Below are 26,121 nucleotides of genomic sequence, written 5' to 3'. Positions count from 1 at the left end.
CTGATACCTTCAGTTCTATTCGCACCTCCCATGTGGAGAGGGCTTCGCAAAGAAGCCATTCCCTCAAAGAAAAACAGGGAGTCAGATAAACCACCCAGGCCTCAAAATAATGAGAAATAGCCCATGATCTGAAATTTAGGCTTGTGTTGTGTTTCGCAGCTCATTTGTCTGTAGTGCATTTACCTGATCAACATCATGTTTTTCAAAGTCCTGTAGCTGCCTCTGAAAGCCCATGTTAGGATTGGCACAGGATCTTGCTGCGCGGACAACAGACAGTGCATCTTCCCAACCAAAGTCTGTGATGGTCATGATGTAGGCAACCACCAACGTTACACTCCTGGAGACACCTGCAAGGCTGCATGAAAAAGGAGGTGCAACAAATTGAAGTAGTGCTGTACTTTATCTATCACAGTTGAAAGCATCCCTTCCCAGCATCACAGCAGACTGCTGCGTTACTTGCCACCAGGAAGAAATATTACACTATTTGAATTAAAAGGTTGTGGTGCTGCTTTTTCAAATGCATCAGAACAAACCTATGACAATGTCGAGAAAGTGGGTTCTGAGTAGTAATTCATAAGAGACTGCAAAGAAAGAAATAAGTGTTAAGTCTGCACAAAACCAGGGGACAGTGTACACATTTTAAGTTAGATTTGGTTTTTAACAAGCTGGAAATGTCACCCACTTTCTTCTGCCTGTATAGATCAGAGCAGTGAAATAAGACCGTTCCCTCTCCACCGTGAATCAAGACTTCAATTTCATGGGGCTGAAATGAACTTTAACTGAACTGTTAAAGTACGTGTCTCTGGTTGCTTGAGCTCTTTTCTCTTTCTGCTATCGATGCACTGTGCAACTTCAACTCTCAATACTCCAGTTTCCCCAACGGGAAACACTGGGATAAAGTAAGAATCGTTCACTATTACTGGTTTGACAGCGCTGGAGAAAAAAACCCTCACAACCACTACTATTGTGAGTATAAAGAATGTGTTTGAGTTACATTTGTGCCAGACTTTCACTTAGCATATCGAGAACATTTTGTGCTTTTGAAATGCTTCAGAAACTTAAATATTTGTGCTTTTTAAAATTCTATCAGAATTCAGACAAATTATCCCTGTTTTACATACATGGAGACTGACCAAATGACTTTTGCACAGCCCTATCATGAGTCAGGAGCAAACTGAGGATTTATGCTCAGGGCCTGCATACAAGTCCAGTGTTCAAACCACGAGATGACTCTGATTACAGATATAGACTCAGATATGTCACTTGGACATACAGCACAAAGACTACAACCGATAGCAGCGCAAGAAAAAACCCAGGGTGGGATTTCCTTTTCTATTCTCTACAGTCCCAGAAGCATCTCTCCAATCAGAGACTCGCTATTAACAAATGCAACATCTGAATGCTTCAGCAGTCTAAAGAAAAAAAAAAAAAATCAATTTCTGTTCAGAAGAAAATTCTTTTTTAGCAACTCTGAAGTCACCAAAAAAGCTGTTATAGGAACTTGGATGGAAATCATCTTTCAAAATACAGGGATTAAAATAATGGGAAATAAATAATATGTCTCTAGTCAATGCATCTCTAGTCAACTACACTAGTGACTCAAAAGGCCTAGAATGAAGCTTTAATAGCATTTGCAAATCTTCTGGGGCTCTTCAAATAAAGGGGCCATTTCAGTCCAAGAAGACTGTAATATGGAGATGAACACTAACTTATCATTAAAATGATGAACATCCACTCAAGGTAGAGAAACCTTTAAGAATTTTTTTTAGCCAGTGGTATACGTACCAATGAACTAGGCAGCCTTCACCTGTAAGTCGGCACTCATGGATAAATTTGATGCTCTCTCTGAAATGCCTTGCCCTGAAAACAGAAGCAGAAGGGGAATAAAGAAAGTGCTCTATTTAGTAAAATCGCTACTTAGAAAGAGAGAAACATACCCGAAAGCTCATTTAACGCTGTTTCTAGAATTTTGAACTGAAGACAGGTCATACAAGGTAAAAGTTAGTGTCTGCCAATGAAACACAATACTCACTGGCGTAGTTATTCTCCACTCTACCCGAAGAGGAAATTGGTATCTTAGGTACTACAATGTGATAAACACTAACATTTTATTCTGATGACTGTCAAATCTGTATTTCACTTTGTGTTTTATTTCTCTTTAAACTAGCAACTTGGCCTCATATGTTCTTGCATATGCTCAGATGTCAAATGGAACTCAGCACAGCTACACAAACAGTTCTTAAGCTACATCGACTCTCACAAAGAGGCATCCGCTACCCACTATTCAAACTTAAGCTTAATTTTGACTTCACCTCCTCCTTCAAACCATGTACTAGGACACATCTAAACGTTACAACTTTCTTCCTTCAATATGAAGTCTTTCCCTTTTGCCCCTGCTATAAAAAAAAAAAAAAATCTCAGTTCAAGCCCTGGCTTCTTCAGCTCCTTCCACTCTCCTCCCCTCAGACTGCAGTACTTTTGCTAGCTGCCCTTATTCAGGGTCTTAGCCAACCCCGTCTACAGCCCACCTCTTTTTATAGCAGCGTAGGAGAAAATGTGGAGAAGATAAAGACTCAGTTTACAAACTTTAAGGTTTGTACTCTCATTATCCTTTACACATGCCTCTTTGCTGTAAGTGGGGCAAGCCTGAAGGAAAGTAGTGGGCAGCTGTCATCATCTCAGCAAATCTGCAGTGTCACCTCTTTACCTCCCATCCCCAAGTTGCTCACCCTGCCTCTGCCTTTCAGACTGCAAAGCCTTTGGGGCTGCCTGCAACTTATCACGGATGCAAGCAGCACCTCTTAGTTCTACACAGCTGGTGTTCACTGTGGCCTTGGAGTGTTCTTGCAATTTAAGCTCCCAAGCAGCAGCAATGTGCACAACACAGAGGAGAGAGCTTCTTAAAGGGCGGTCAGCACCAGGCTTATTGGCAAAGACGGACCTGAAAGCACACTGCGCTCAACACCCATGAAACACAACGTCCTGTATTCAAGATGTTTCCCCTCTCAGGGTGAATATTATACCACAAGAGTAAAAGAAAAAAACCTCAGCCCAGCACCAGCAGCCACACAAAAATCAGGAATACCCACATAAAAGGAAGCTTTCCTTCCTGCCCAACAGTGCAGCTGCTGATACTATAAACACTCAGACCCAGAGGAGGACAGCAGTGATGCAACAGAGTGGCAGTGCCTGTGGAACTCGCAAAGGCAATGATGTCTAAGCTGAAATACCCATAAAGAGGAATCCCAAAGCCCAGGAATCCCTCTCCAAGGCAGTTCTTGCATCACTGGATACGGCATGGAGAATACAACTGGAGAAGAGTTGAGTGACTTATTTGGAAAAATCTCAAGGCATGATGCAACCCCAAGCTTTAGGACAGCACGTCAACCCAGGATTTTATGTTTCTCAAGAAACCAATCAAGTACATGGGATGAGTGAAGAAGCAGGAGGACGCCTTATAAATGTATTTCTACTCAGATTGCCACTCCAAAACATTTCCATTCCAAAACATTTCCACTGTCTGAGTTCTAACAAACCATGGTGCTCAGACCTGCCTGGAGGACGTAAGCAGCTCCACATAAGTGAGCTCAGAGGACAAATGAGACATTGGGCTGTGTGTGCAAGAAGCGTTGCTATTGCACAATGAATCACACAGAATCACAGAATGGTAGGTGTTGGAAGGGACCTCTGGAGATCATCTGGTCCAACCCCCCTGCCAGAGCAGGGTCACAGAAGTGATCCAGGAATTGCAGAAGTGATCAGAAACTGGCCCGAAGCAAAGGCTTTGGAATGCTACCTGTCCTGGTTCTGGCGGGGATAGGGTTAAATGAAGGAGCACTTATCCAAGATTGAATGGATTCAGGCAAATGAAACTTGGTTAGGGCTGGACTGACAACATCCCAATCTTCTCATACACCCATTTTTTCCTCTTTCTCTCTAGAAAGTCTGGCCAACAGCACAGCTCCAAGCACCAGTGAATTCACTTCAGTGGTGTAGCACAAGGTTTGGTTAAACACTTCAATGCTTTGGTTTGAAAAATATCTGCGAATGAGCATAACACCTTTGCAAGGTACTAAATATAGCTAGCAGTGAACTCCATTCACTCAGTTTTATTCGCCCTTCCTTATTGCTGACACTTGGTCTGCTGAAACACTGTCAAGTGTAAGTGTTTACAGGCACTCATGAAAACAAGAAGAGAAATAGCCAAGTCCAGACTTCGTGCTGCTCTCTAGAACCATAGCCCCTCCTCGCCTTGAGTCAGAGAGAAGGAGAAATGTACTACTCCTCCACAACCCTATGGTATCAGAGTCTCTCATGAAAACTAAGATTGAGGACCAGTTAGCTGTGTGGCAAGGGCCAGACACAAAGAAGTATGGCAAGTCTTACATAAACCGCAAAACAGTTGATTACCATCTGTAACAGGAAAGCACTTGACAAATGTGTTGATTTGCAGCCTATTTGTTGGACTGAACAGTTACTTCAAGACAATTTATTACATGTTATCTGGCTTTTACATCTCCCAGCTTAAAGCTGGGTCCTGAACTGCATCATCTTCACAGTGGGAAAACACCACAGGAAGAAGAACCAGTACACTGCCCGTACCAGCATGTTGTAAAAGTTACCTAAACTTACACATTAGCAAGCTGGATAATCCAAAACTAGGCTGAGGGCAGAATTATGATACCAGATCTATGTATTCATTTGTTGCTAGTCAGACCTCTACAAATATTATAAAGGTTAAAAAGAAAGCATCCAATCACATAGGAAGAAGCATCTTAATGTTTCTTTCCTTTGGCAATGTAAACACAACAAAAATCCACCTAAATTTCTTAATAGGTTATCTGGCTTCTGTATCACCACCACTAACAGCCTGACTGTTGGAGATTAGTTCCTTAGAAACACGTAGCCTAAGACAATTATCTGGAACAGGACAAGAAGGGAAGACTTGATTTTTATAGAATTACCTTTTTAGCAACAGGTTCTATATGAGATGACACTTCTGGAGAAGTCAATGGCCTAAGGTAAAATTCTCACAGTCCAGGGAAAACACTCATTTAATGGCTAGGAAGCACCTTGAGTCTCAAAAACAACTGCTTGATTCCTATGCTTGGTAGGGGCAGAACAGGAGTAGAAGCAAGATTTGAGCCACTTTAGTGAACACGCACATGTTAACAGGGGAATCCCTGCTGTATTTCCCTGGAAATTCATTCCTCTGAGGAAGAGAGCTCCACTAAACAAGCTTACTAGGAGTAAATATGCATTACACACATAAGAAATCAGAAGCTTCCCCTCAGAAAAACTGAGCTGAAGTGAATTCAAAGCTCAGTGTCACAAAATTCAGTGGGTAAAGGCTTTCAGTTGGACCTTACCCACCTGCCAGCCATTGCAAAGTAGCAGCAAAGCTGCTAACAGCCCTGCTGTTGGGAGAGACAGACAAGACAGCAGTGTTTATCTGGTCAGTTGTGCCTGTCAACCATTGCAAAGAAAACACAAGGACCTGAAATACAGGATGCCGCTTGCCTTTTTTTTTTTCCTGACACCACCAGAATCCCTCTTTTGAAAGACGAGGGTAGACATACAAAGATGTTGCAGAGTGACACATTCTCTTTCCTGTTCCCCAGCTATCCCTTCCTCCGCAGAGGGCGCAGGCAGTACGGTTAACTGCTCCTAGATAGGATTCTGTCAAATCCTCAGACTGAACAAAGACAGCTTCCTCTTGCTTTCAGAAGATTGTATGCGCAAAGCAAGCAACGTTGCAATTTGCAAGCATCATGATTTGATTTTACTTGAAGATCTGGACTGTATAAAGCAAAAAAGTCAGTTACTCATCAAGTTTTATTTTAAGTGATAAAATGTATCAGTATTAGAAGTAATGACGTTTGCTTGCAACCACCTGATACCAAAGCAAGTATTTTAGATGCCTGCAGCATAACAGAAACAATACTCATGCAAATATTGTATCTCCTTATTGACGCTTTGAGAGCTTTGGTACTGTGCCAGACAGCTCAAACAGAGGGGTTTTTTCAATATAACTCCTTGATACTTAAGTACAAGGGAGAGGCTGAACTGTACATTGATTAACGTTCATCACAAATGCCATCCTTTCTATTTCCATTCCCAATTGATCCAGATCTCTATGAACAAAGGAAGCAGATTTGCAAAATGTTTTCAGAAATGCTACAGATCTCAGAATACCATCAAACAATTAATATATGTCAGTGTTTCCCTCTAATCTCATATTTATTTCCTTCCCAAAAGGATTTTTTTACATTTATTTATTTTTATTTAAGTATTAAGTCCACAAAAGTTGCCCATGACAAAGGCAATTAGTTGTCTGCTTTCTCATAACAGACCTGTCTTGAAATTTAGGGTTTGGGGGTGTTTTTTGTCATGGGTTATGGGTTGAGGATGTGTGTGGTGGGTTTTGCGTTTTTTTTTTGCCTTCCCCTTAAATCACGACAGAAATACAGAATGAAAAGGCAAATCACCACACATCAAATGCCATGCTGGAATCTTTTTAGGGTATGAGAAACACATACTCTAAAAATATACCCCGAAAGCATGAGCCGGAATATTGCTGTGATGCGAGAGAAAAGCAGTGCTGCATTTCCTTCCGTACCTACCAGGCCTCTTTCAAATTCTTGTTTCTCTACAAAACTTGGTAGCAGGATGTGGCTGAAACCCCCCTCACCTCTCCCCAACATAAACAGTGAGCTCTAGAAGAAAGAGTTGGTCGCCATCCAAGTTCTCTTACAAAACCTGTTTTGATTTCTCTTTGGAATCCAGACGTGCTATGCTGAATGGTTCAAAACATTAAAACCAAGGGCAAGTCAATTCATATTTCGTGAACGTTAGCAGAGATGAGAAAGAGCGAGGCTGAGACACCGTAGTTTCAGTACATATATCCTCAAGGCAAGAGTCACCGCAGGGGAGAATCTCCCTGCCATGCCAGCCAACTACTAAGAGCAGTAGGGCCTTCTAAGGCAGGTTCAAGAGCACATAGCTGGCAGCGGTAGTTTGCCCACTGGGACTTTATCCTCACACTGTGAGGAATTTATTTCAACCCTTGAAGCACCAGGCTTCACACCTTTTCCAAATATTTTCTTTTTGTTAATGGCTGGAGATAGCGCTAACAAAAAAAAAAAAGAAGTGCCAAGCAAAAAGATTTACAAAACACAATGGCTAGAATAAACTGGGGCTAAATTAGGAGCAGAATCACTACTGAATTCCTGAAGTTTAAGGCCACAAATGAAGAGTGTTTACATACTGACTCTCCTACAAACCCTTACACACAAGAAGCAGAGTTTGAACCAGAGTGGCTGGAATCAAGTGTTACTGTGTTTTCTTAACGGATTATAAACCACATCTGTGTAATACTTGCAAGAGACCAGAATCAAATCTTTCAGCTCATTGTAAACAGGCATCACAGTACTGAGGGATTTCTGGGGTTTTGTGATTTATTTTTAAAGAAAACTTACAAGTTCTGCGAGGGTGAGTCAGCAGCAGGAATGCACAGATACTTCACTCCCTGTGTAAAGAAGCAAAAATGAATGAGAAGAAAATATCCAACTTAAAGACATTTATCTACCACCGCGCACTACACTGCTCTAGACCGGTGCAGTTTTATTGACTTTGAGGAAGGCACGTCATTATTCAGACAAGCAGAGATCATCTTGCAGCCAGATTTTAGAACGCTGTTTTCACATCTGCTTTGTTGCTAAGACACCAGCATATAGCTTAGTCATGCTTCTCCCAAGGCCCAATAGCAAGCTTTTTAAAATAGAAGCATCTTTACTAAAAATCTCATTCTTCCTACATGTCTACTAAAACTAAGTCGCACCTTCTCCTGCCCTTCCCTTTCTCTCAACAGATGCTACCACCTAAAATTGTGATAAAGTTTCTTTTGATGCCATGCAATCATTTTTCTTTACCTAGTTGATAAACCAAACAGAACGCATTTCAGAGAAAAAACATGTTTGTGGTATGGGTTTTGGGTTTTATTATTGGCAAACTTCAAGAAGGACAACTGTAAAAAGCACGCTTTTCTTCCACAAAGTTAGCCACGTTTTCTTAGTCAGCTATCATAAGAAGTTACAAGATCAATTAGGGAAGTTAGATAACCATTTCTGATGCATTAAAAATGTTACTGGGTGTATTTAAAACAACACTATAATCATACGCTACTGCTTTGCATTGCCAACGCTCATTTTAACTGTCATTTTATTTTCAAAGCTTGTGTTCCTCCTATGACTGTTAAGAAAAAGAACACTTCTGAAAGCATATTTAGCTAACTTCTCAAATAGGACTTCCAAGAATATAGGTTGCAGTTCAGACACACAAAAACTAAATCATTCACTGGAAGTCTTTTGACTTATCTCAGATGCAGAGTTATGAATTTTTCAGATGTACTTGTAAAGATAAGGATTCACAGCAAAAGGTCCACCATAAAAGGCACCTTAGTTTATCTTTCTGTAACAATGCAAATCCCTGTAATAATCCTGCATGTTCAACATCATACATGGGAATTCACACATTTATCTATAAGAGATCCTTTGCCAACAAGGTGGAACACAACATGTATCTAACAGCATTTCATTTGCCATCTGGGACGGGGAGGGGATTTTCATTGCTCAACTGTGACGGCTACCTGAGGGAGCCTCTTCTCCAACACCATCGTCGCTTTGCTGACTCAGAAACCTCTCTTTATTTCCCCTACACACACTTTGTTACTTCACTTGCCATCTCGCACCAAAGAACAATCCCTTTTATAAGAGGTCCTGACCCCTGGCACCAGGATACACCAGCACGCTAATCCTCTGCAAAAGGCACGAACTTCACCACTATGCCAGAAAGGACGTGGTGATACTTCACCCGCATTTCTTCACCACCACTTACACATGGCACCAGCCATTTTCTCAACTCAGCAGAACCCCTTCAGCCAGTGTCTTCTTCACAGCCACACAGATTCTAGAGCCTGCCCTGTCCCCACCATGCTTTACCAGACTTCCTCCCTTTGACAGGCCATCCCCAGCATGCCACAAGCGGAGGAGAGTTGCCTCTGTCTATGGCCTTGTGGTTTGAGGAAGGCCGAGTCAGGGCATAGAAGGCTCTGCAGACAGTGCTAAGCACGGAGATGGAGACACGGCAGTGCCTGATGAGGGAGAAGGCACCACCAAGACAACACCAAGCCCATGACAGCACGTGCATTTTGCGTGAGAGCTGCATGGCAAAATGCAGCTGAGTGGAGAGAGAATAAGAATGAAGTCAGTTTGCAAACCAAAGCAGCTTGCTGCTGGAGCCAACGGCAACAACAATTAACAGTCCCTCCTTCCTTATATCAGGAGAAGAGATGCCTGCTGTGGGAAACTAGGATGGTTCCACAGCCATAAGCCCATCCACTACAGTCTGCACAGACAGGTTCATTTAGAAAGACAATGTAGCAGTAATACATATATTGATAGGTTGCTGAGCCAAGGATGATAACTATTGTGACAGATTAATTACGATAAGCATCTTGTGTGACGCATCTGAGAGGTTTATCTCGGACACTAGTATCACTTCAAGTGAGTCACTCCAGTAGAATGAGGGCCTGTGACCTGAAAGTAAATTTACATGCTATTCTTTCCCCCACACCTCTAAACAACTCCATGCCACTACTCCACACCACCAAGGGAAAAAACAGGAAGGAAAACTGAAGGTAGGAGATGGGTTAACTCTGGAGTGCACTATATATGCCAGAAGGTTCACTGCTCCACCACGCACTGATGCAAGTTGTTCTGCAGATTTCAGAAGCTCTGGCACATGCTGAGTGCTTTTCACAGGCTGAGTGCAGAGGGGCTTTCAGATCATGTTCACTTGAAAAGCAGAAGTAGCACCAGCACAAGTTTAAGACCCACAATGTTCTTTTTTTGTCATGGCTGGCTAGTTCCCACTACCACAAGCAAGCATGAAACTCGCCTATGAGAGACCGCACATGGTACTGAATGGCTCATCCAGAGCGTGATCCTGGAGGTCTTCAGCACTTACAACTTCCAGTGAAGCCCACAGCACTCTCTTCACTACTGTGCTTGCAAGGGCTCAGCATCAGCCTATTAGCCTTATTAATACGGCTGCTTAGACAGCAGATGGCTAAAATTACTGGAATTTCGCATTTTGACGGATGTATGTCACTTGTATGGTGTTTTTGGAAGGCTGTGGTGATGGACTCCTCCCTGTGAGGAAATAATCACACACTCAACTCAGAAATAGTTACAGGTGGGATTTCAAAAGTACTGTGCAGTGACCTAACCTGAGTCCCACAAAAATCAACAGTGAAACTCTCAGTCACTTCGGCCCAAACACAGTTTGGCCAGAGTTGGTAACTCCTGAGGATCCCACCCTACCATCAAGTTTTGCATCTCTTGGTTGAAATAATAATCATAATAACAGGATCAAATATCATTCATCGTAACTGGATACCTGAAATACAACAACGATACAAGAATGTATGGGGCAGGTATTCATAAATGAGACTCAGGGGATTTTCTGTGTAGATATTCATATATTGATTGCTGTAATTAGCTTTTCCTCACATATGCAGGACAGACTTTTTTTTTAAAACATATTGGCAACAGGAATTGTCATATAGGCAATATTTAATTACTGAACCCTGCTGTCTGTAACTGTTTTTTAAAAAAAAAAATATCCAGGATGATAATATTATTTGTATATTTGTGCCCCAAGACACTGCTGTCCTTCCTGTGCACATACCCTGCAGATAATATCTAAGAACTGTCCCAAAGGGACCTTTCAAAGCAGAACAGTTTAAGCCAACCGAACAACTAAATACCTATAACATTTTAGATACAATACTAGCATGCAAGAAAGATAGAGACATTACTATTTTATTACCTAGGAGTTAGTTTGCCATTCTGAAACTGCAAAGCATAGGATGTAAGAAGGTAACAATCACTGAAACAGTGACTAAAACAGAATAAAATAAATCAAAAGACTGTTGAAGAGTCAAGCAGACCATCTCCCCCTACTGAAAATTTCAACGAGCTCCCCATCAGTACCTAGTCTGCAGTTTCATTAAATAAACTTGAGTCTGATTGCAAATGCAATATACAAAATTGAACCACAATTGCACGTTAATAGAGATGGGAAGACAAAATACAAATTTGATGTCAGCCATATAGATGTCTATTTTATTTATTAATTTACTTTTAAATTAACTCTGTTTTGTTCCCTACGAATGACAATTCTCTAAAACTTATTCAGTGGAGGAAGGACAGAACAACTCAAAACAGGTATCGTGCCATTTCACCAACACACACTAAATTGGGTGCCACAGAATAGCTAACTCATCCAAAACATGGTATTTGTTCAAAGCAAAGAGAAAAGCTTGCAATTATGAAAACCGATGAAGAGAGAAAGATTATTTTAAATGCTACATGAAGTATTAAATCCAATTTATTGAATACTGCCGCTAATGTATTATTCAAAAATGTCTTCATCTGACAGCTGTCAGTCATGTCTTATCTTTCCAAACAAGCTTTTTCACAGATTACCCATTTAAAAAAAAATCAATCCAACCTTTTTAATTAAACAGAAGTTATGTACATTCTCAGGTAAACAAAACATGCCATACACATGGAACATGTTCAATACCAAGCTCCTAGGTCAATGAGATACTGAACACAGCTTTCTTCTGCCCATCTCAATTCACTGCTACTTTCCGCTTGTTACTCTTAAATCATTGCTCACTTTCCTTTCCTTCATCAATCACCTTTACCACCAAAGACCCTCCACCCTCAAACACACACATTTCTTTAAACTTTTTCCTTATTATTCACATGATGATCCTAACCGATGCCCTCCTCATCAAATAAAAGCAGCACTCCCGTTTCTTTTGGTGTATCTAACCTGTTAAGATTACCTCAAAAAATCAGTAAAATAAAATATAATTTACTTTTCTGTTTTCTGTTTCAGCAGACACAGTAACCACCAAAACTAGATTTCTGTCTCTCTTAGGCCCTGAAACTAAATGCTACAGTTAAACCGATACAGTGAGAGCTAACAAAACTAGAGCAAGTATTCCGATTTCAAGATTGTCAAAGTTGAAACAAGCGAGAGTTAAGTAAAATTTCTAAAATTCACTGTTATTTGAGAAACAATGACAACACTTGCACAACTTCATCTCAGATTCTGGAACTAAGTCAGTTCTGCTTCAGTGAATATCAAGATATTAAAACCAAGAAGGTTTAGGTGCACACACATATATCCAGAAGTTTTACACTACAGTTAATAAGGTATTCATGGAACTGCAGTAATTTTCAAAATTGGAGGTCAATCTACTAAGATTAGAAACTGAACAGTTATTTCACATTTGGAAGAGTCAGTAAGACTATAGAACACCACCTTCATAATATCATCAGCTTTTAAAAAAAGAGAATTAAATCTTTGTTAATAAATCTAGTATTTAATAAAGCGCTCAGGAAACCTAACAGTCCAGTTGAAGGAACACTCTTTCTATTCGACTTACCTATAATCCATTTTAAAAAACACCAGTTTCGTTTTAACTAAACTTGTAAAAACTGGCATTTGGGTTTTTCTAGCAGAACATGTAGAATTTTGCAGTAGCAAAATTACACATCTATAAGTGCTACATGTCAGATAATGTGTCAGTGACTGAGAATAGGATCTCTAAAGCGCACACACAAATTTAATTGCACAATACCAAGAATACTTTCGACTCCGAACAGGATAAGGCACAAAAAGTACTGAGAGACAAAAGCAACACCTATACGGATATTGGTTCCTATGTAATGATCAAAGATGTTCTGAAGTCATTAAGAATGATGCTCAGTTTGATTACATCCTAAATCATACTAAGATACAGTTTATCTGTGAAAGAAAACTGTCCAGTGATTTTTATATAAAACTGAGTACTCTAGCACAACAGTATGCATGAGAATAAGAGGAAGGACTAAAAAATGCTACTCATTTTTTCATGTTTAGCGGGTTTTCCAGGTAATCTTTTCTAGAGATGTTCTTCAGAACATGGTCCCTGCCGCTGCAGTACATACAACATTTCTAAGGTTCTAATTAGCACTGGAAATATGAATCTAGAGCTTCAGATGTTAGAAGGTGAGGAGAGGGGGAAAGAACCCCAAACTACAAAATTTCTGTTCTCCAAGAGCAGGGGGTGCAGGAAGGGGGTTGTAAAAGAATAAAAAGTTAAAAAGAGCTGGATTGTATTTTTGGTATTAAACCTCTCTATTTAAATTTATGTAAAGATGCCATCAACGACTTCCAAGAAATTTTTTTTAAACCTAAACCCCTAAACTTAAATTTGTGAACCCAGATGCAAATAGAAAACCTCCAGCACCTGGCAAGTTCTTTCAGGTTAGTCAAAAACCATGTGTTAATTTGAGTCGTCACATCAACAGATGAGGGCAGGACAACTTATTTTTGTTTAGGGGCATTTCAGCAAAAAAGCTAAAGTGGGAAACAGCCGGCACAAAGCTTCCTCAAGCCAAACCAACAAGAGTTTATCAAGGGTTTTGTCCAGTAATGCACCAAACTGAACCTGCTAAACTGAAAACCGTTCAACCGTTTGTTTGTCCTTTCAGTTACTTTCTGTAGCAATCACCATTGGTGCTGATTTTATTAATGACTCATAGAAAATACATTTGTGTTTCAGCAAAAAACAACCACTAATTGACTTTAGTGAACACACTCAGGTTTGGTTTTGAAAAGTATTATAAATGAAATTGAAATCACATGAAGATTATGAACAACAGAAAGCCGGATGCTCCTGCAATAGAATTTATACATTTGGTTTGTGTGATCTTTGACTAACACAACAGTTTTTACGAGTCATGGGGTTTTTTGCAATGTTTGTTCATGGTTTTCTTAGGAAGTAGTCTCAGTGACACTTTTTAGAAGTCCATATCATTAAGGCTGGAATGTGCCAAACACAAAGTGTCCTGTTAAAGCCCTCCTTCCCCATCTCTTCTTTCTATCACCCTTTCTAAAATTGTAAGGCGAGAAATGTTGACGAGTTCAGGATTTTACTTTACTTGCACAAAGAGCTGCATGTATTATTTCTAATTCTAACCCTGAATTCCAATTCTACCCTGGCTCATCTGAAGAAACGCAGTGTGGGAGAAAACACTAATGAGTTTATCCTAAATTGTGGTTTATGTCCTTTAGGACACAAAAGACTGCCTACTTCAGCTGAGAGGAAAGACGCCGTTAGTCTGCCTTTACCAGACGATGTATTTAAGCCCCCAGATATGTCAGGGCATACCTAACATCTGAGCACTACCTATCACACTTAGTACCTGAACCCTCAAGGGGATCTCTGAGTACTACAATAAAACAATATATCCCACCTGCCTTTTTCTAACATGAAATGCTGGGAAATGATTGCTACACCTCTGGAATATGCTGACATTACAAGCATGGATTAACACACTCTCCACATCATCTCCTCTGCACTGAGTGGGTCAGAGTATGTGCTCTGTTCTGGTCAACGCTGTATCCAAGCAATGAGAAACACCAGGCATTTACTGGTCTAAACATCTCTCGTGCAAACAGCTGGCCACTGAAAGCTTCTAACAGTCCTCATCCTCTCCTCCCTGCCATCTGCCACTACAGGAACGTGCTTCCCCTGACACAGCTAGTGCGTGCTGAGCAATTCAAACAGTGAACTAATTTAGTGCATCACCACAGCAGCCTCTGCCAAGGTACCTCGTGATGAAGGCCCGGCCTGACACACTTTAAAAGCCGCTTTGTGGAAGTCTCTTGGAGGTTTCTTAGTGGGTTACCAATGTCATTTTTGAAATGTTGGTCAGAGCTCCTAACTTCACAAGCAGAGCCAATGCCAGACAGGGCATTACTTCAAACAAGAGAGAATCTTCTGGTGCCGCTACACCTGAAAGAAAAATGGTAGCTATTTTGCTCAGCATGGTCTTCTGAAACATCTCATGAGGGGAAACCCTTACCATGAAAAGGCAGTGAAACATCATAGAAGAAAGTTAAGTTTTTTATTAGAAGAAGTGCTTGTACACTGCCTTTTGATGGTAGCATAAAGGCTGAAAGTTGACAGCTTCCAGCACTAGTGATATAAAAGCTTAGTGCTTTAGAAGGAAATGCAAGTCTGACTTGACTGTATTATTAATTTGCAGAGCTGATCTTTATACAACAGCAACGATCCTGTGATATGACATTACCAGCCCTGATTTTGAAGGCCTTCTTGCCATCTCCCTCTTTAATAATTCCCATAAGTCTTTGGGCTGGACACCAAAGACAGCAGAGTCTGTGCAGTGAATATGTTGCCCAGCCATGCCCAGCAGGGACTTCTCTCATCATGTCATCACGATGCAATTTTCATATATGAACGGCCTCCTACAGCTCAAGACTTCTGTATGCTGTCCAACATCACAACATGGTTTTAATAGACTGGTGGTTCTCACTTGCTGAGCAGCATCTGTCCAGAATTAGTATATACTTTTTTTAAACAAAAAACAAAAAAAACCCAAACACACCAGGGCTGATTGGTTTCCCAATATTCCCCTATTTAGTTATTTTGTGCTGAGCAGTGATATGATTTCGAGTGCCAGCAAATGCTTCCTGGACTGGTGGTCTGTGTAAGGATATTCCTTCGGAATACAGAACTAAAGAAGAAAGCACTAAGGCAGCTTTCAGCACTTCCACAATTATCAGCTAGGGGCACAACACAGGAATTTTTTCTTTTGCCTTAGCACAAGGTAATCGCTATTATACACATACACAAAAAATGAAGTCAGTCCAGAATGCACAACCATAAGAGAAAGAAAGAAGTTTCCACAAACCGCTGATGGAAAGAAAGAATTAGAAAACTAAAAGGAGATGAGGCTATTCCCTTTCGAAGCTTCAGTAAAAGCTCCCCCATAGTAAACCTCATCATATTAAGTGCTAACAGCAGATATGATAGGTTTCTAGAGCAAAACACCAAAATAGCTACAAAAATACTATCCACAAACCATGCTAAGCACTGTGCCAGAGCTGGCAGTTCAGTTCCTCTATAGCTTAGTTTGCTTTCCTTTTCTAAAAAACTGCACGTGCATAGTCTAAAGATCATCTGTAAACATGCAAGACTATCATGCCCAGCTAAAACCTCATTAAGATTTACAGCATCCAGCCAGGCTTAAAAAATATGAAACAAGATTCTAGATCTTAATGCAAGCTGATATGAATGCATTATCTATACTGCAGACTATGACCATATGATCTTAGAAACATTTCTTAATTTTTGATACGTGTTCAGTCATTTAGCTCTTCACTTTTCTCCATTTACCGGCCAGTCATACACTTTTTTTTTTTCAATTCATAAACTTGATCCAGCACTTCCTCTTGTGATTTCCCCTGCTGCAACTTTCTCATCCTTAACAACTTATAAAACAGGTATATCACAGCATTCAGCAGAGATAAAACTGGTGCAGAGAAGTTATACAGCTTCTCCACAGCTTGCTTATTTTTCTGCAACTTCTATTCCTCACACTTACTGGTTCTGTTCCAGTTACAAAATCTTTTTATTGCCTGTATTCTATTAATGCATTTGACTGTTTACTCAGGGAGTATGAAAGATTGTTATAAGACACCAGCACAGGTTTTTTTAACTCTTCCCTTTCAGTTCAGCTTCTTAGATATTGCACATTTGAACCCCTATTTCTACTTTGATTAAAATTTTAAAATTTGCAAGGAAAAAAAAATTAAAATTCTTTATAAGATGACCTGGCCTGTGAAGTTTTTTATTTTCAAAAATACAGTTCATTTAAGTTGTGCTTGCTGCACAACAGACTGGACAAGAAAGATGCTTAGTTCAGTCAGCAATTAGCTCTTCTCTACCTCCCCCACCCCTCCACCCACCTACCATATCAACACTTATTTAGGTAGTCATCAATTTAGGAAAAAGGGGAGGAAAACCACTGTTCTGGAGATAGCATGTACCAGATTAAGATGATATTGTTAATGGCATCAGAATACAAAGAAAAAAAGAAAAAATGACTGTCCTCTGTGGGTGCCCTGGTTAACTAAGCAGAATGAGGACAAAACCCCATAACCTATAAAGCTAATATTTGAAGAAAGTTGAAGAAAATAAGAGGAAATGTTTCACAGGCATCACAGAGTATTTTCTCAGCACCCAGAAGACATTATTGCAACATTCAAAAAACTCCATACAGTGCTTTAAGATCACTCTTTTTGTTTGGAGAAGAAATCCCACAAACGATAAGACTTGAAACAGAACCATCCGGTACATGAGTACCATAGGAACACAGATCGGCTGTTCACATGAAATAGAGATGCCTAAAACTTATGACAGCTTTGATACTGAGCAGCGAGAGATAATACCCCCAACCCAAGAAACTGTCCACGTTTTGTTGGTATTTCATTTACTTCTGCTTCATCCAAATGACTTTAATTGAAACTATCACATATACTGATATACTCTTTCCTCATCTGAAAAAAATCAATGCACTAAAAATAAAAACAAAACAAATATTCTGTAGCACCTGAAAACAAAGAAAGCAAGCTGACATGCATATAGAAGCAACAGACATGCAAAAGCCTACTCTTAATGCAAGTTGTCATAAACACAGTGAACAATTGAAAGCTTTTGTGGCAGAGGACAGTACAGGAATGCCCAGGTAAACTCCTGTTGATTTAAGATCTACATTAGTGTGATCGTTAAGATGTCTCCAAGATGAGTACAGCATATAGAACTTCCTGCGATGCAGCACTGGTCAGTCTGACAAGCATAATGCTATAAATAAATGAATGCCAAAGGACTCCACAACCACAGGCGACTGGTAACAGGATTCATACATTTACTAGATCAGACCTCTGGTGCAGGTCAAGAGCAACAGCAAAATTACTAGTAACTGACAAATGCGTGGTGGACAGTGTGAAAGAAGCTGGTAGTTTCAGTCCATTTCCAGATTGATGGACAGGTGTCTACAATGCACACAACAGTCACCCACAACTGGCACCTCAGACAGACCAAGAATGGTGAAACGCTCTGGCTATAAAGTACAAAGCTCATAAACCTCCGTAACCCAGCCTTACCTGGATCAACTTCTACACAAAAAAGGAGCACGTGAGAAAATCCACCATTGCCTCTGGCAATGTATTTCCACAATTGCTTACTCTCACAGTTTAAGTCTTGCTTACTTCCAGTCTGAATCTGTGCAATGTCATTTGCCAGCCACACATATCACACTGTTCTCTGAGGTGGGCTCTCCACACGGGGACCCACAGAATGTCTATCCATCCCTGCCTCTCTTTGTGGATAATACCTCTCTGGGGCAGGGCCTGAGCGACTGTCTGACCAGAAGAACTTCTAGCATCCCTTCCCCAGGACTCATGCTGTACTTCTTCCTGAATTACACACAGCAATCACTGCCCAATGCAGCAGAGGAAGCATTCTTGCTTTTGCCAGTATTTAAGTGTGTGTCGTTGGGGGGAAAGTGGGAGGAATGGTAAGAGAGGATTAAGGATGCTGCAAGTCCAGCTGCTTGGACACGACTGTCCACCACAGCACACACTTTTAGAATGGGATGCAGCTGTTTTCAAGTAGCTGCACCATCCATATCAACATCCTGTTTGGTTTGGGCCTACATTCATCTCCATGTAACATCCTCCAGAACAGGGTTAAACACCTGGAAAAACCCCAGAGAAACACTCTTAGCTAAAATGGACCTGCAACCAGATTCTTCTATCAAGATTAACAAGATCTGCCTTTACTTACTTTACTTAGAACAACCGGCACAAAATTTGTTAGACTCCAGATCTAATATAGTAGAGTAACACCTAGCTGGCATCCTTTGAGGCAACAGGGGAAAGAACTGCTCAGGATTCGTTAAGAGTGCTTCCACATTCTCGGTGGGTTCTGACCGACCCCACGAGCGTGCTTAGGATATATGATATCACAACAGTCAGACCTTTGGCCTTTTGGTCTCCAACCCCAACAGCTATTCGTCCTAGCTTTAAAAAGAAACATAGAATAGTTTGGCTTGGAAGGGACCTTTAAAGGTCATATAGTCCAATCTCCCCCGCAATGGACCGGACTCTGAGCAACCTGACCTGGAAGGTTTCCAAGGATGAGGCATCTACCACCTCTCTGGGCAACTGTTCCAGTGTTTCACCACCCTCATTGTAAAAAATATCTTCCTTATAGCTAGACTAAATCTACCCTCTTTTAATGTAAAGTCATTACTCCTTGTCCTGTCACAACAGGCCCTACTAAAAAGTCAGTCCCCATCATTCTTATAAGCCCCCTTTAAATACTGAAAGGCTGCAACAAGGTCTCCCTCGGAGCTTTCTCTTCTCCAGGCTGAACAACCCCAACTCTCTCAGCCTGTCCTCACAGGAGAGGTGCACCAGCCCTCTGATCCTTTTTGCAGGCCTCCTCTGGACCCACTTCATCAGATCCATGTCTTTCCTGTACTGAGGACGCCAGAGCTGGACACAGTACTCCAGGTGTGGTCTCACCAGAGCAGAGTAGGGGGGCAGAATCACCTCCCTCAACCTGCTGGCCAACTGTTTTTAATGCAGCCCAGGATACAGATGGCATTCTGGCCTGTAAGCACACACTGGCACAGTCCTTTTTGTTTCAAGACAAATGTTGCTTTACAGTTGGACTCAATGATCTTAAAGGTATTTTCCAACCTAAATGATTCTATGATTGCTGTCTTGTGTCCAGCTTTTCATCCACCAATACTCCCAAGTCCTTCTCAGCAGAGCTGCTCTCAATCCCTTCCATCCCCCAGCCTGTATTGATACTGTGGGTTGCCCCAACCAAGGTGCATAACCTTGCAACTGGCTTTGTTGAACCTCACGAGGTTCGCATGGGCCCACATCTTGAGCCTGTCCAGGTCCCTCTGGATAGCATCCCATCCCTCAGGCATGTAAATCTCACCACTCAGCTTGGTGTCATCTGTAAACTTGCTGTGGGTGCACTTAATCCCACTACGTCATTGATGAAGATATTAAACAGTACTGGTCCCAATATGGACCCCTGAGGGATACCTCTGATCACTGATCTCCATCTGGACATTGAGCCGTTGACCACTACCCTCTGGATGTGACCAGCCAACCAACTCCTCTTCCACCAAACAGTCCATCCATCAAATCCATATCTCTCCAATTTAGAGAGAAGGATGTTATGGAGGACCATGTCAAAGGTCTTACAGAAACGCTGATAGATGACAACCTGTTGGAGAGATCCAACAGGTCACTGCCAGACACACTATTATTTAAAGCACACTCTGAGACATGTTACCCCATCCACCTTTCAGTGCCTCTTACATTCTGAACAGAGATTTTAAAATCTGAACTAGCTGAGAAATAGATTAGAAAGCAGGTGGCAAGAAACCTAATTATTCTCCTCTGTAGATGGCTTTTGTGTGGATTTATAAAACATCTGTGAGTGTTCCATAGGCAGCCATCCAAAGTGCTGTGGAGAAGCAAACTTGGTTCACCAAGGCTATTGCCTCCGTGGGAACACAAATGATACTGTTGGACATTGCTTTTATTCAGGGGGTGACTGCTGTGCATCTGAAATAACAAACTTTGTTCCATACAGCATGCAGTCCTTTCGCTTGGACATGTCAACAGTTACCTATAGGTTTTTGTGATGGAGTTATAAACCTGCATCTTTAAACTACAAAATGCTTATCTAAGTGATTAAGATTCTGTATAACAATGGTGTACATTATTGGAACAATAGCCTTAGGATGCTCTCTAAATATAAATTAATTTCAGGATTGGCTTGATTAGAGGACAAATTTCCTTAAAACAGTTTATACAAAAAGAACTAGGGGGCAATATTGCAAGATAGTTCAGGCCAGATTTTGGCAAGTTCCTTCCAGTCTAAATCACTCGCCTTACGAAATGATTCTGCATCTTGTACTTAATGCAGCCTGCCAATGTCCAAAGGTATAAAAAGTCTTAGAATCCAATTGATTTTTAAACCTACTTTTTCCTGTTATTCCAGCTTGAAAGCATGCAATAACTTCCTAAGGCCAAACCTTGATTATGAGTCACCCACAAATGATACATCCATGAGGGTTTGTAAATGATCATTGAGATAATGTCTAAAACAAGATTTCAGTAAAAAAGTCTTGTGTCTTAAGTTATTTCTCAATAGGCACACACGACGTAACTTAAGTCAATATAATACTGTCTCGTGAAACTCTCCAACCATTTTCTAATAGCTTACCAACTTATGAGGAACCAAAGCAACAGATATCCAAATACTACAGTATATAAAGTCCAGAGGAAAGCACACTTTTTAAAAGGTACTGTGAGTGTTTTAAAAAAAATCAACTAAAAGCAGTCTGTAACATCACAGAGAGGGGAAATGTCATAAGTGAAATCCAGGGGGAAGGAGAAGAGGGAGACACATAGGGAAAGCATTCACATTTAGAATCATAGAATGTGTTGGGTTGGAAGGGACCTCTAAAGGTCATCTAGTCCAACCCCCCTGCAGTAAGCAGGGACATCTCCCACTAGATCAGGTTGCTCAGAGCCTCATCAAGCCTGGCCTTGAATGTCTCCAGGGATGGGGCTTCCACCACCCCTCTGGGCAACCTGTTCCAGTGTCTCACCACCCTCATTGTAAAGAGCTTCTTCCTAATGTCTAATCTAAACCTACCCTGCTCTAGTTTAAAACCATTGCCCCTCATCTTATCACTACATTCCCTTGCAAACAGCCCCTCCCCAGCTTTCTTGTAGGCCCCCTTCAGGTGCTGGAAGGCCACTACAAGGCCTCCCCAGAGCCTTATCTCCTCCAGGCTGAACAACCCCAACTCTCTCACCCTGTCCTCACAGGAGAGGTGCTCCAGCCCTCTGACCATCATCATGGCCCTCCTCTGGAGCCGCTCCAACAGGTTCATGTCCTTCTTGTGCTGAGGGCTCCAGAGCTGGACACAGTACTCCAGGTGGGGTCTCATGAGAGCAGAGTAGAGGGGCAGAATCACCTCTCTGGATCTGCTGGCCATGGTTCTTTTGATGCAGCCCAGGATGTAATTGGCCTTCTGGGCTGCAAGTGCACATTTTTGTCTCATGTCCAGCTTTTCATCCACTATTTGACTTCAGTGGACTTGAGAACAAGCCCCAAGCACAATGTGGATACACAAGTTGTAAACAAACCTACCTAGAACCTGGCAAAGATGTAAATAACAAAGGACATAACACAATGTAACAGATGTTTTCTAGGCCCTTGTTCCTAAACAGAAGCATTTAGTTACAAACAAGCACCACAGTAAGACCATGTATGATAAAGCAATTAATAATCAGCTCAGCTCCCAAACAAACGGAACTTGCAATCCTTCCACTACTTTAGAGAACTGGGTAAAAGTTTTAACAGATGTTTTCCAGGCCACCAGCACATAAAGTAGTATATTACAGTTATAGAATAGTATAGAAGGCACAGTTGGAGAAACAGTTTTTAGAAGCAGGGGTGAACAAAGCAAGTCCATCCTCAACTAGGCACTACTTGTTCCAGTGCCACTAAGTTTTGAGACACTGTTGTGAACCAGACTGGGAACAGATCTGGGTAAATATAATACTTTATGTCTTTTGTGGGGGTAGCTAGAGAAATAAACGGTGAGTTGGTTATGTTTAACCCACAAAAGTTCCCATATCTATTTACCACGCAGCCTTCAAAACAGATGCACCACCACAAGCGAGGTGGTGGCATGTGGGCTGCCAAACTACCACCACAAGAAACAGCAGCCTGAGGCTGCAGCTGATCTGTGCCATAATTAGTCTTCCTACTTTTTTGATCATGATAATAAAACACAGCAAGCTTCTATTCATTTTAATGAACACCCTAGAGGAAACACTACCTTCCCCTTACTCAGTACAACTGTTTACCTCTTCAACTAAGAGCACTCTTGAAATTCAGTATGTTTCAGACTTAAAAAGCATCAGGAACAACAGAAGTCAAATGGACAGTATAATAAAGTCAACAGTTAAAGCTTTGTTTCAGCATGCTTCTAAGTTCAAGGTAAAACCTGAATTCACCATTAACTTGATTTTGGTTTTAATCATGACATACTAGGGACGCTTTTTGATCAGCTTACCTATTGACTTGCCTGGGAGAGGTGGAAATTCTGTAGTTTAAGGACTGGATTCACGAGATCCTTTTTACATTAAGAGAATGAAAAGCAGAGATTCCCAGCAACAGCCTTACCCACTATTTTGCCATATTTCATGAAAAGTGGAATGCAGGGAATGAACAAAGTTAAGGGGACCACAGTTCCCAACATAAATCAAATAGGAGGATTTTAAGGTGTAGCAAAGCCCAGCCAAACTCCCCTCCTTCAAAGGTAAGCTGGTGTAAAGAAGAAAGCACATCAGTCCAACATAGAAGACCTGCAGCCTGGTCCCAGCTCTTTCGCCGCTCAAGATGACACAACAAATCCAGTCGTTTCAGCTTCCCTTCAGTAAAATAGGGAATAATACTTTATGTTAAAGCGTTGGGAGACCTACAGACGCTCTACTATGTTACATGAATTATATGAGGGAGCACTGGTTCCTCCCACACCCCAAGCCTAAATAAGGATATTTCACACAGAAAAGGACTGCAAAACTCTTACACAACCATCTGCTATGAAGATTCAAGAAAGCGGCCCAAGTACAAAGGAGAGTTGGTCATGCGGAAGGGGGAGAAGGAATGTTATTATTTATGCGATGCTTGAACTCCATACAGAAGGAAACTTACCTTCACTATTAAATTAATAACACAATCCCATTATTGCGTTATATCGATTGACACTGTAATTGTCTCTTCCTTTGTCAGTTAAGATTGCTTGTTGTTATAACAGCAGCAACAACAAAATCTGTGACTAGATCCCAAAACTACAGCTGTCAAACATTTCCACAAGAAAATCAGTCTCAAATGCCAATTGTACAGAACAAGTAATTAACCCCAAGATGTCTATAACAGTCAATTGCAAAGTAAGGATTTACCATGGAGTCCCCCACACCTCTTACCTCGAGCATAGGGCGGGCACTGTCATGGATTGAAAGAATGTGCGTAATGTTATTTTTACTCAATTGCTCTACATCTCGGGCATCTGCAATAAAGAGAAAAAAGGAAGAAAATTTCTTTAATCTCTTGAAATAGCCCACTCCCCTTTCCATTGTGCACGTTGAAAATCACTTATGCCTGGTACGTTTCTTTTTGAAGCTTAATAAAGTAAAGCAAAACCCCAAATGCAGCTGTTCTAGAACACCATCATCAGAGTGGGTAACGGGAAGACGCACTTCTAACTCCAAAACAAATTATATGCTATATAAAGAACAAGCTTAAGTGGCTCAGGAATGTGTTCTTAAGTCAGAAGTTTCATGTATTTTGCATCTGAAATATAAGTCTGTGTATGCCTGTGTGCAGGTGATGGCCATCTGAACAAGCAGTCAGAGCTGTACAAGAAATAGCTTCCCTCCTCTTTACCCACAAATCCCCCTTCAGAAGATGTATTTTCACTTGGGAGACAGACCTTGTGATATCCAAGTCTGAGAAGTGAAGTGAACCCTATCACTTGAATTCAGGTATTAATGGGTAAGCCAAAATGATAACCACATTCTTACTTCCTGTGGACTAGTAGGGAAAATTATGCATTTAGCCAATACATACCATAATTTTAAGTCCAAAGAGAGACTGAGATGGTAAAGATATTGAACACATGAAAAGGCAAAATGCTGCAGCAAGGAAGTGCAGTTGTGAAAAGGTGGTTCCTAGACCTGTAACCAAGGGGTTTCAAACATTCAAAACTGGAAAGCAAACTGGGGCGACTGAAAATTTGATGCTAGATATTGCGAAAGCATAGGTTTGTTTCTATGAGAAAGAAGGTAAGATAGATTATCTGTCATCAGTGAGCAACTTTCCCCATACTAAACCATTAGCATGCCAGAAAATGACCTCAAAGAACCACTAATACAGGTAAAAGTTAGTTTGTGTCCATTTACTTTTGACCTTTTTGCTTGAGAATGGCACAACACACTGTGGCAATTACAGCAGTGGTTTTGTGATGTGAACACCTGCCTTCCAAATCTGCCCATACAATCTGTTCACATTAGCCTGGTTGCACACAAAAAAAGAGCACTGACCACAAAGGTTTCAAACCGGCTCTCTCTAGGTACAAAAATAACAATACCATCACCTGTACGTTCTTTATGTACGTGCAAGAGTTCAATTAGCATCTCTTGTTTCGTCTTATTCCACCCTACTATAAAGTTTCAATGCCTTTTCTACATCACAAAGAGGAATTGGGCACTTAATTATACTGCCCCATAGACAAGATCCATGTGAGCACAATAACAGGCAATAAAATTTAAACTTAATCCAATTATGAAAGCTTCTCTAAGTTTAATAAAATGGAGAGAAGAGTCAAAACTGCATTGATTTCACTTGCTACTGGTCAAGCCTGCATGATCAACACAGATGCCTAATCCTTCAGGAGAGAATTAGTAGAAATTCCATCTGAAACAGAATTAAGGTTTAGCTTCACAGAACAAATAAAATTTCCTAAAAATCTTGGAGTGAGCATTTCAGACAAGAAACACTAATTTTTGCCAGCAGAGGTCTTCTAATCCACCTGACCTTCAGATTTTTTAAGTTTATAGACAGTCTTGATTCCCCAGAGAACTCCTCAGCAGGTAAGGGTTTGGAAGCCCTGAAGCCAGCCTGCGTCCCTAAAATTCACTGCTTTCTGTTCTTCAAAGGCTAAGGGCAGATTTCAGACCCTGCTGGCTGGAACTCACAGTGCTAATACTTACCTAGCACAACCAGACCCCAATCTCTAATTATCAGTATGACCCGCATGGTAAGAGCGGCTTGCCACACAAGGCAAACAGCTTTAAAAGGAGATATAATCAAAATTAAAAGTTGAGTGCTTTGAACCAGTCCAAAAGGCCTACTGTAATGGATACAGTACAACTCAAAAGGACTGAAAGATTTTAGTTCTTCAGTTAACGAAGGACCTAGGCTAAAGGAATTTCAACAAATCAAAACTATACAGTATGACAGTGAGATTTCAGGTATTCCTAGAAACAAGGTGGAAATGGTTATCTCAGACCTACATCCCA

General features: G+C 41.0%; 1 protein-coding gene across 2 annotated transcripts in view; it reads right to left on the bottom strand.

Annotated features, from left to right (window-relative positions):
- DUSP22 (dual specificity phosphatase 22) overlaps positions 1-26,121 on the bottom strand; it is a 45,130-nt gene that overhangs the window by 6,504 nt on the left and 12,505 nt on the right. For both annotated transcript variants that reach the window (XM_074576064.1, XM_074576065.1), the window contains exons 3-6: positions 24,028-24,110; positions 7,479-7,528; positions 1,786-1,860; positions 184-355 (exon numbers count right to left, since the gene is read on the bottom strand). In XM_074576064.1, the coding sequence (XP_074432165.1) occupies positions 184-355; positions 1,786-1,860; positions 7,479-7,528; positions 24,028-24,110 (380 nt within the window). The remainder of the gene's footprint in view (positions 1-183; positions 356-1,785; positions 1,861-7,478; positions 7,529-24,027; positions 24,111-26,121) is intronic.

This window comes from Larus michahellis, chromosome 2 (genome assembly GCF_964199755.1).
Source record: "Larus michahellis chromosome 2, bLarMic1.1, whole genome shotgun sequence".
Lineage (NCBI taxonomy): Eukaryota > Metazoa > Chordata > Aves > Charadriiformes > Laridae > Larus > Larus michahellis.
The sequence above is the reverse complement of the archived record's forward strand: the minus strand, read 5'-3'. Positions and strand labels throughout refer to the sequence as shown.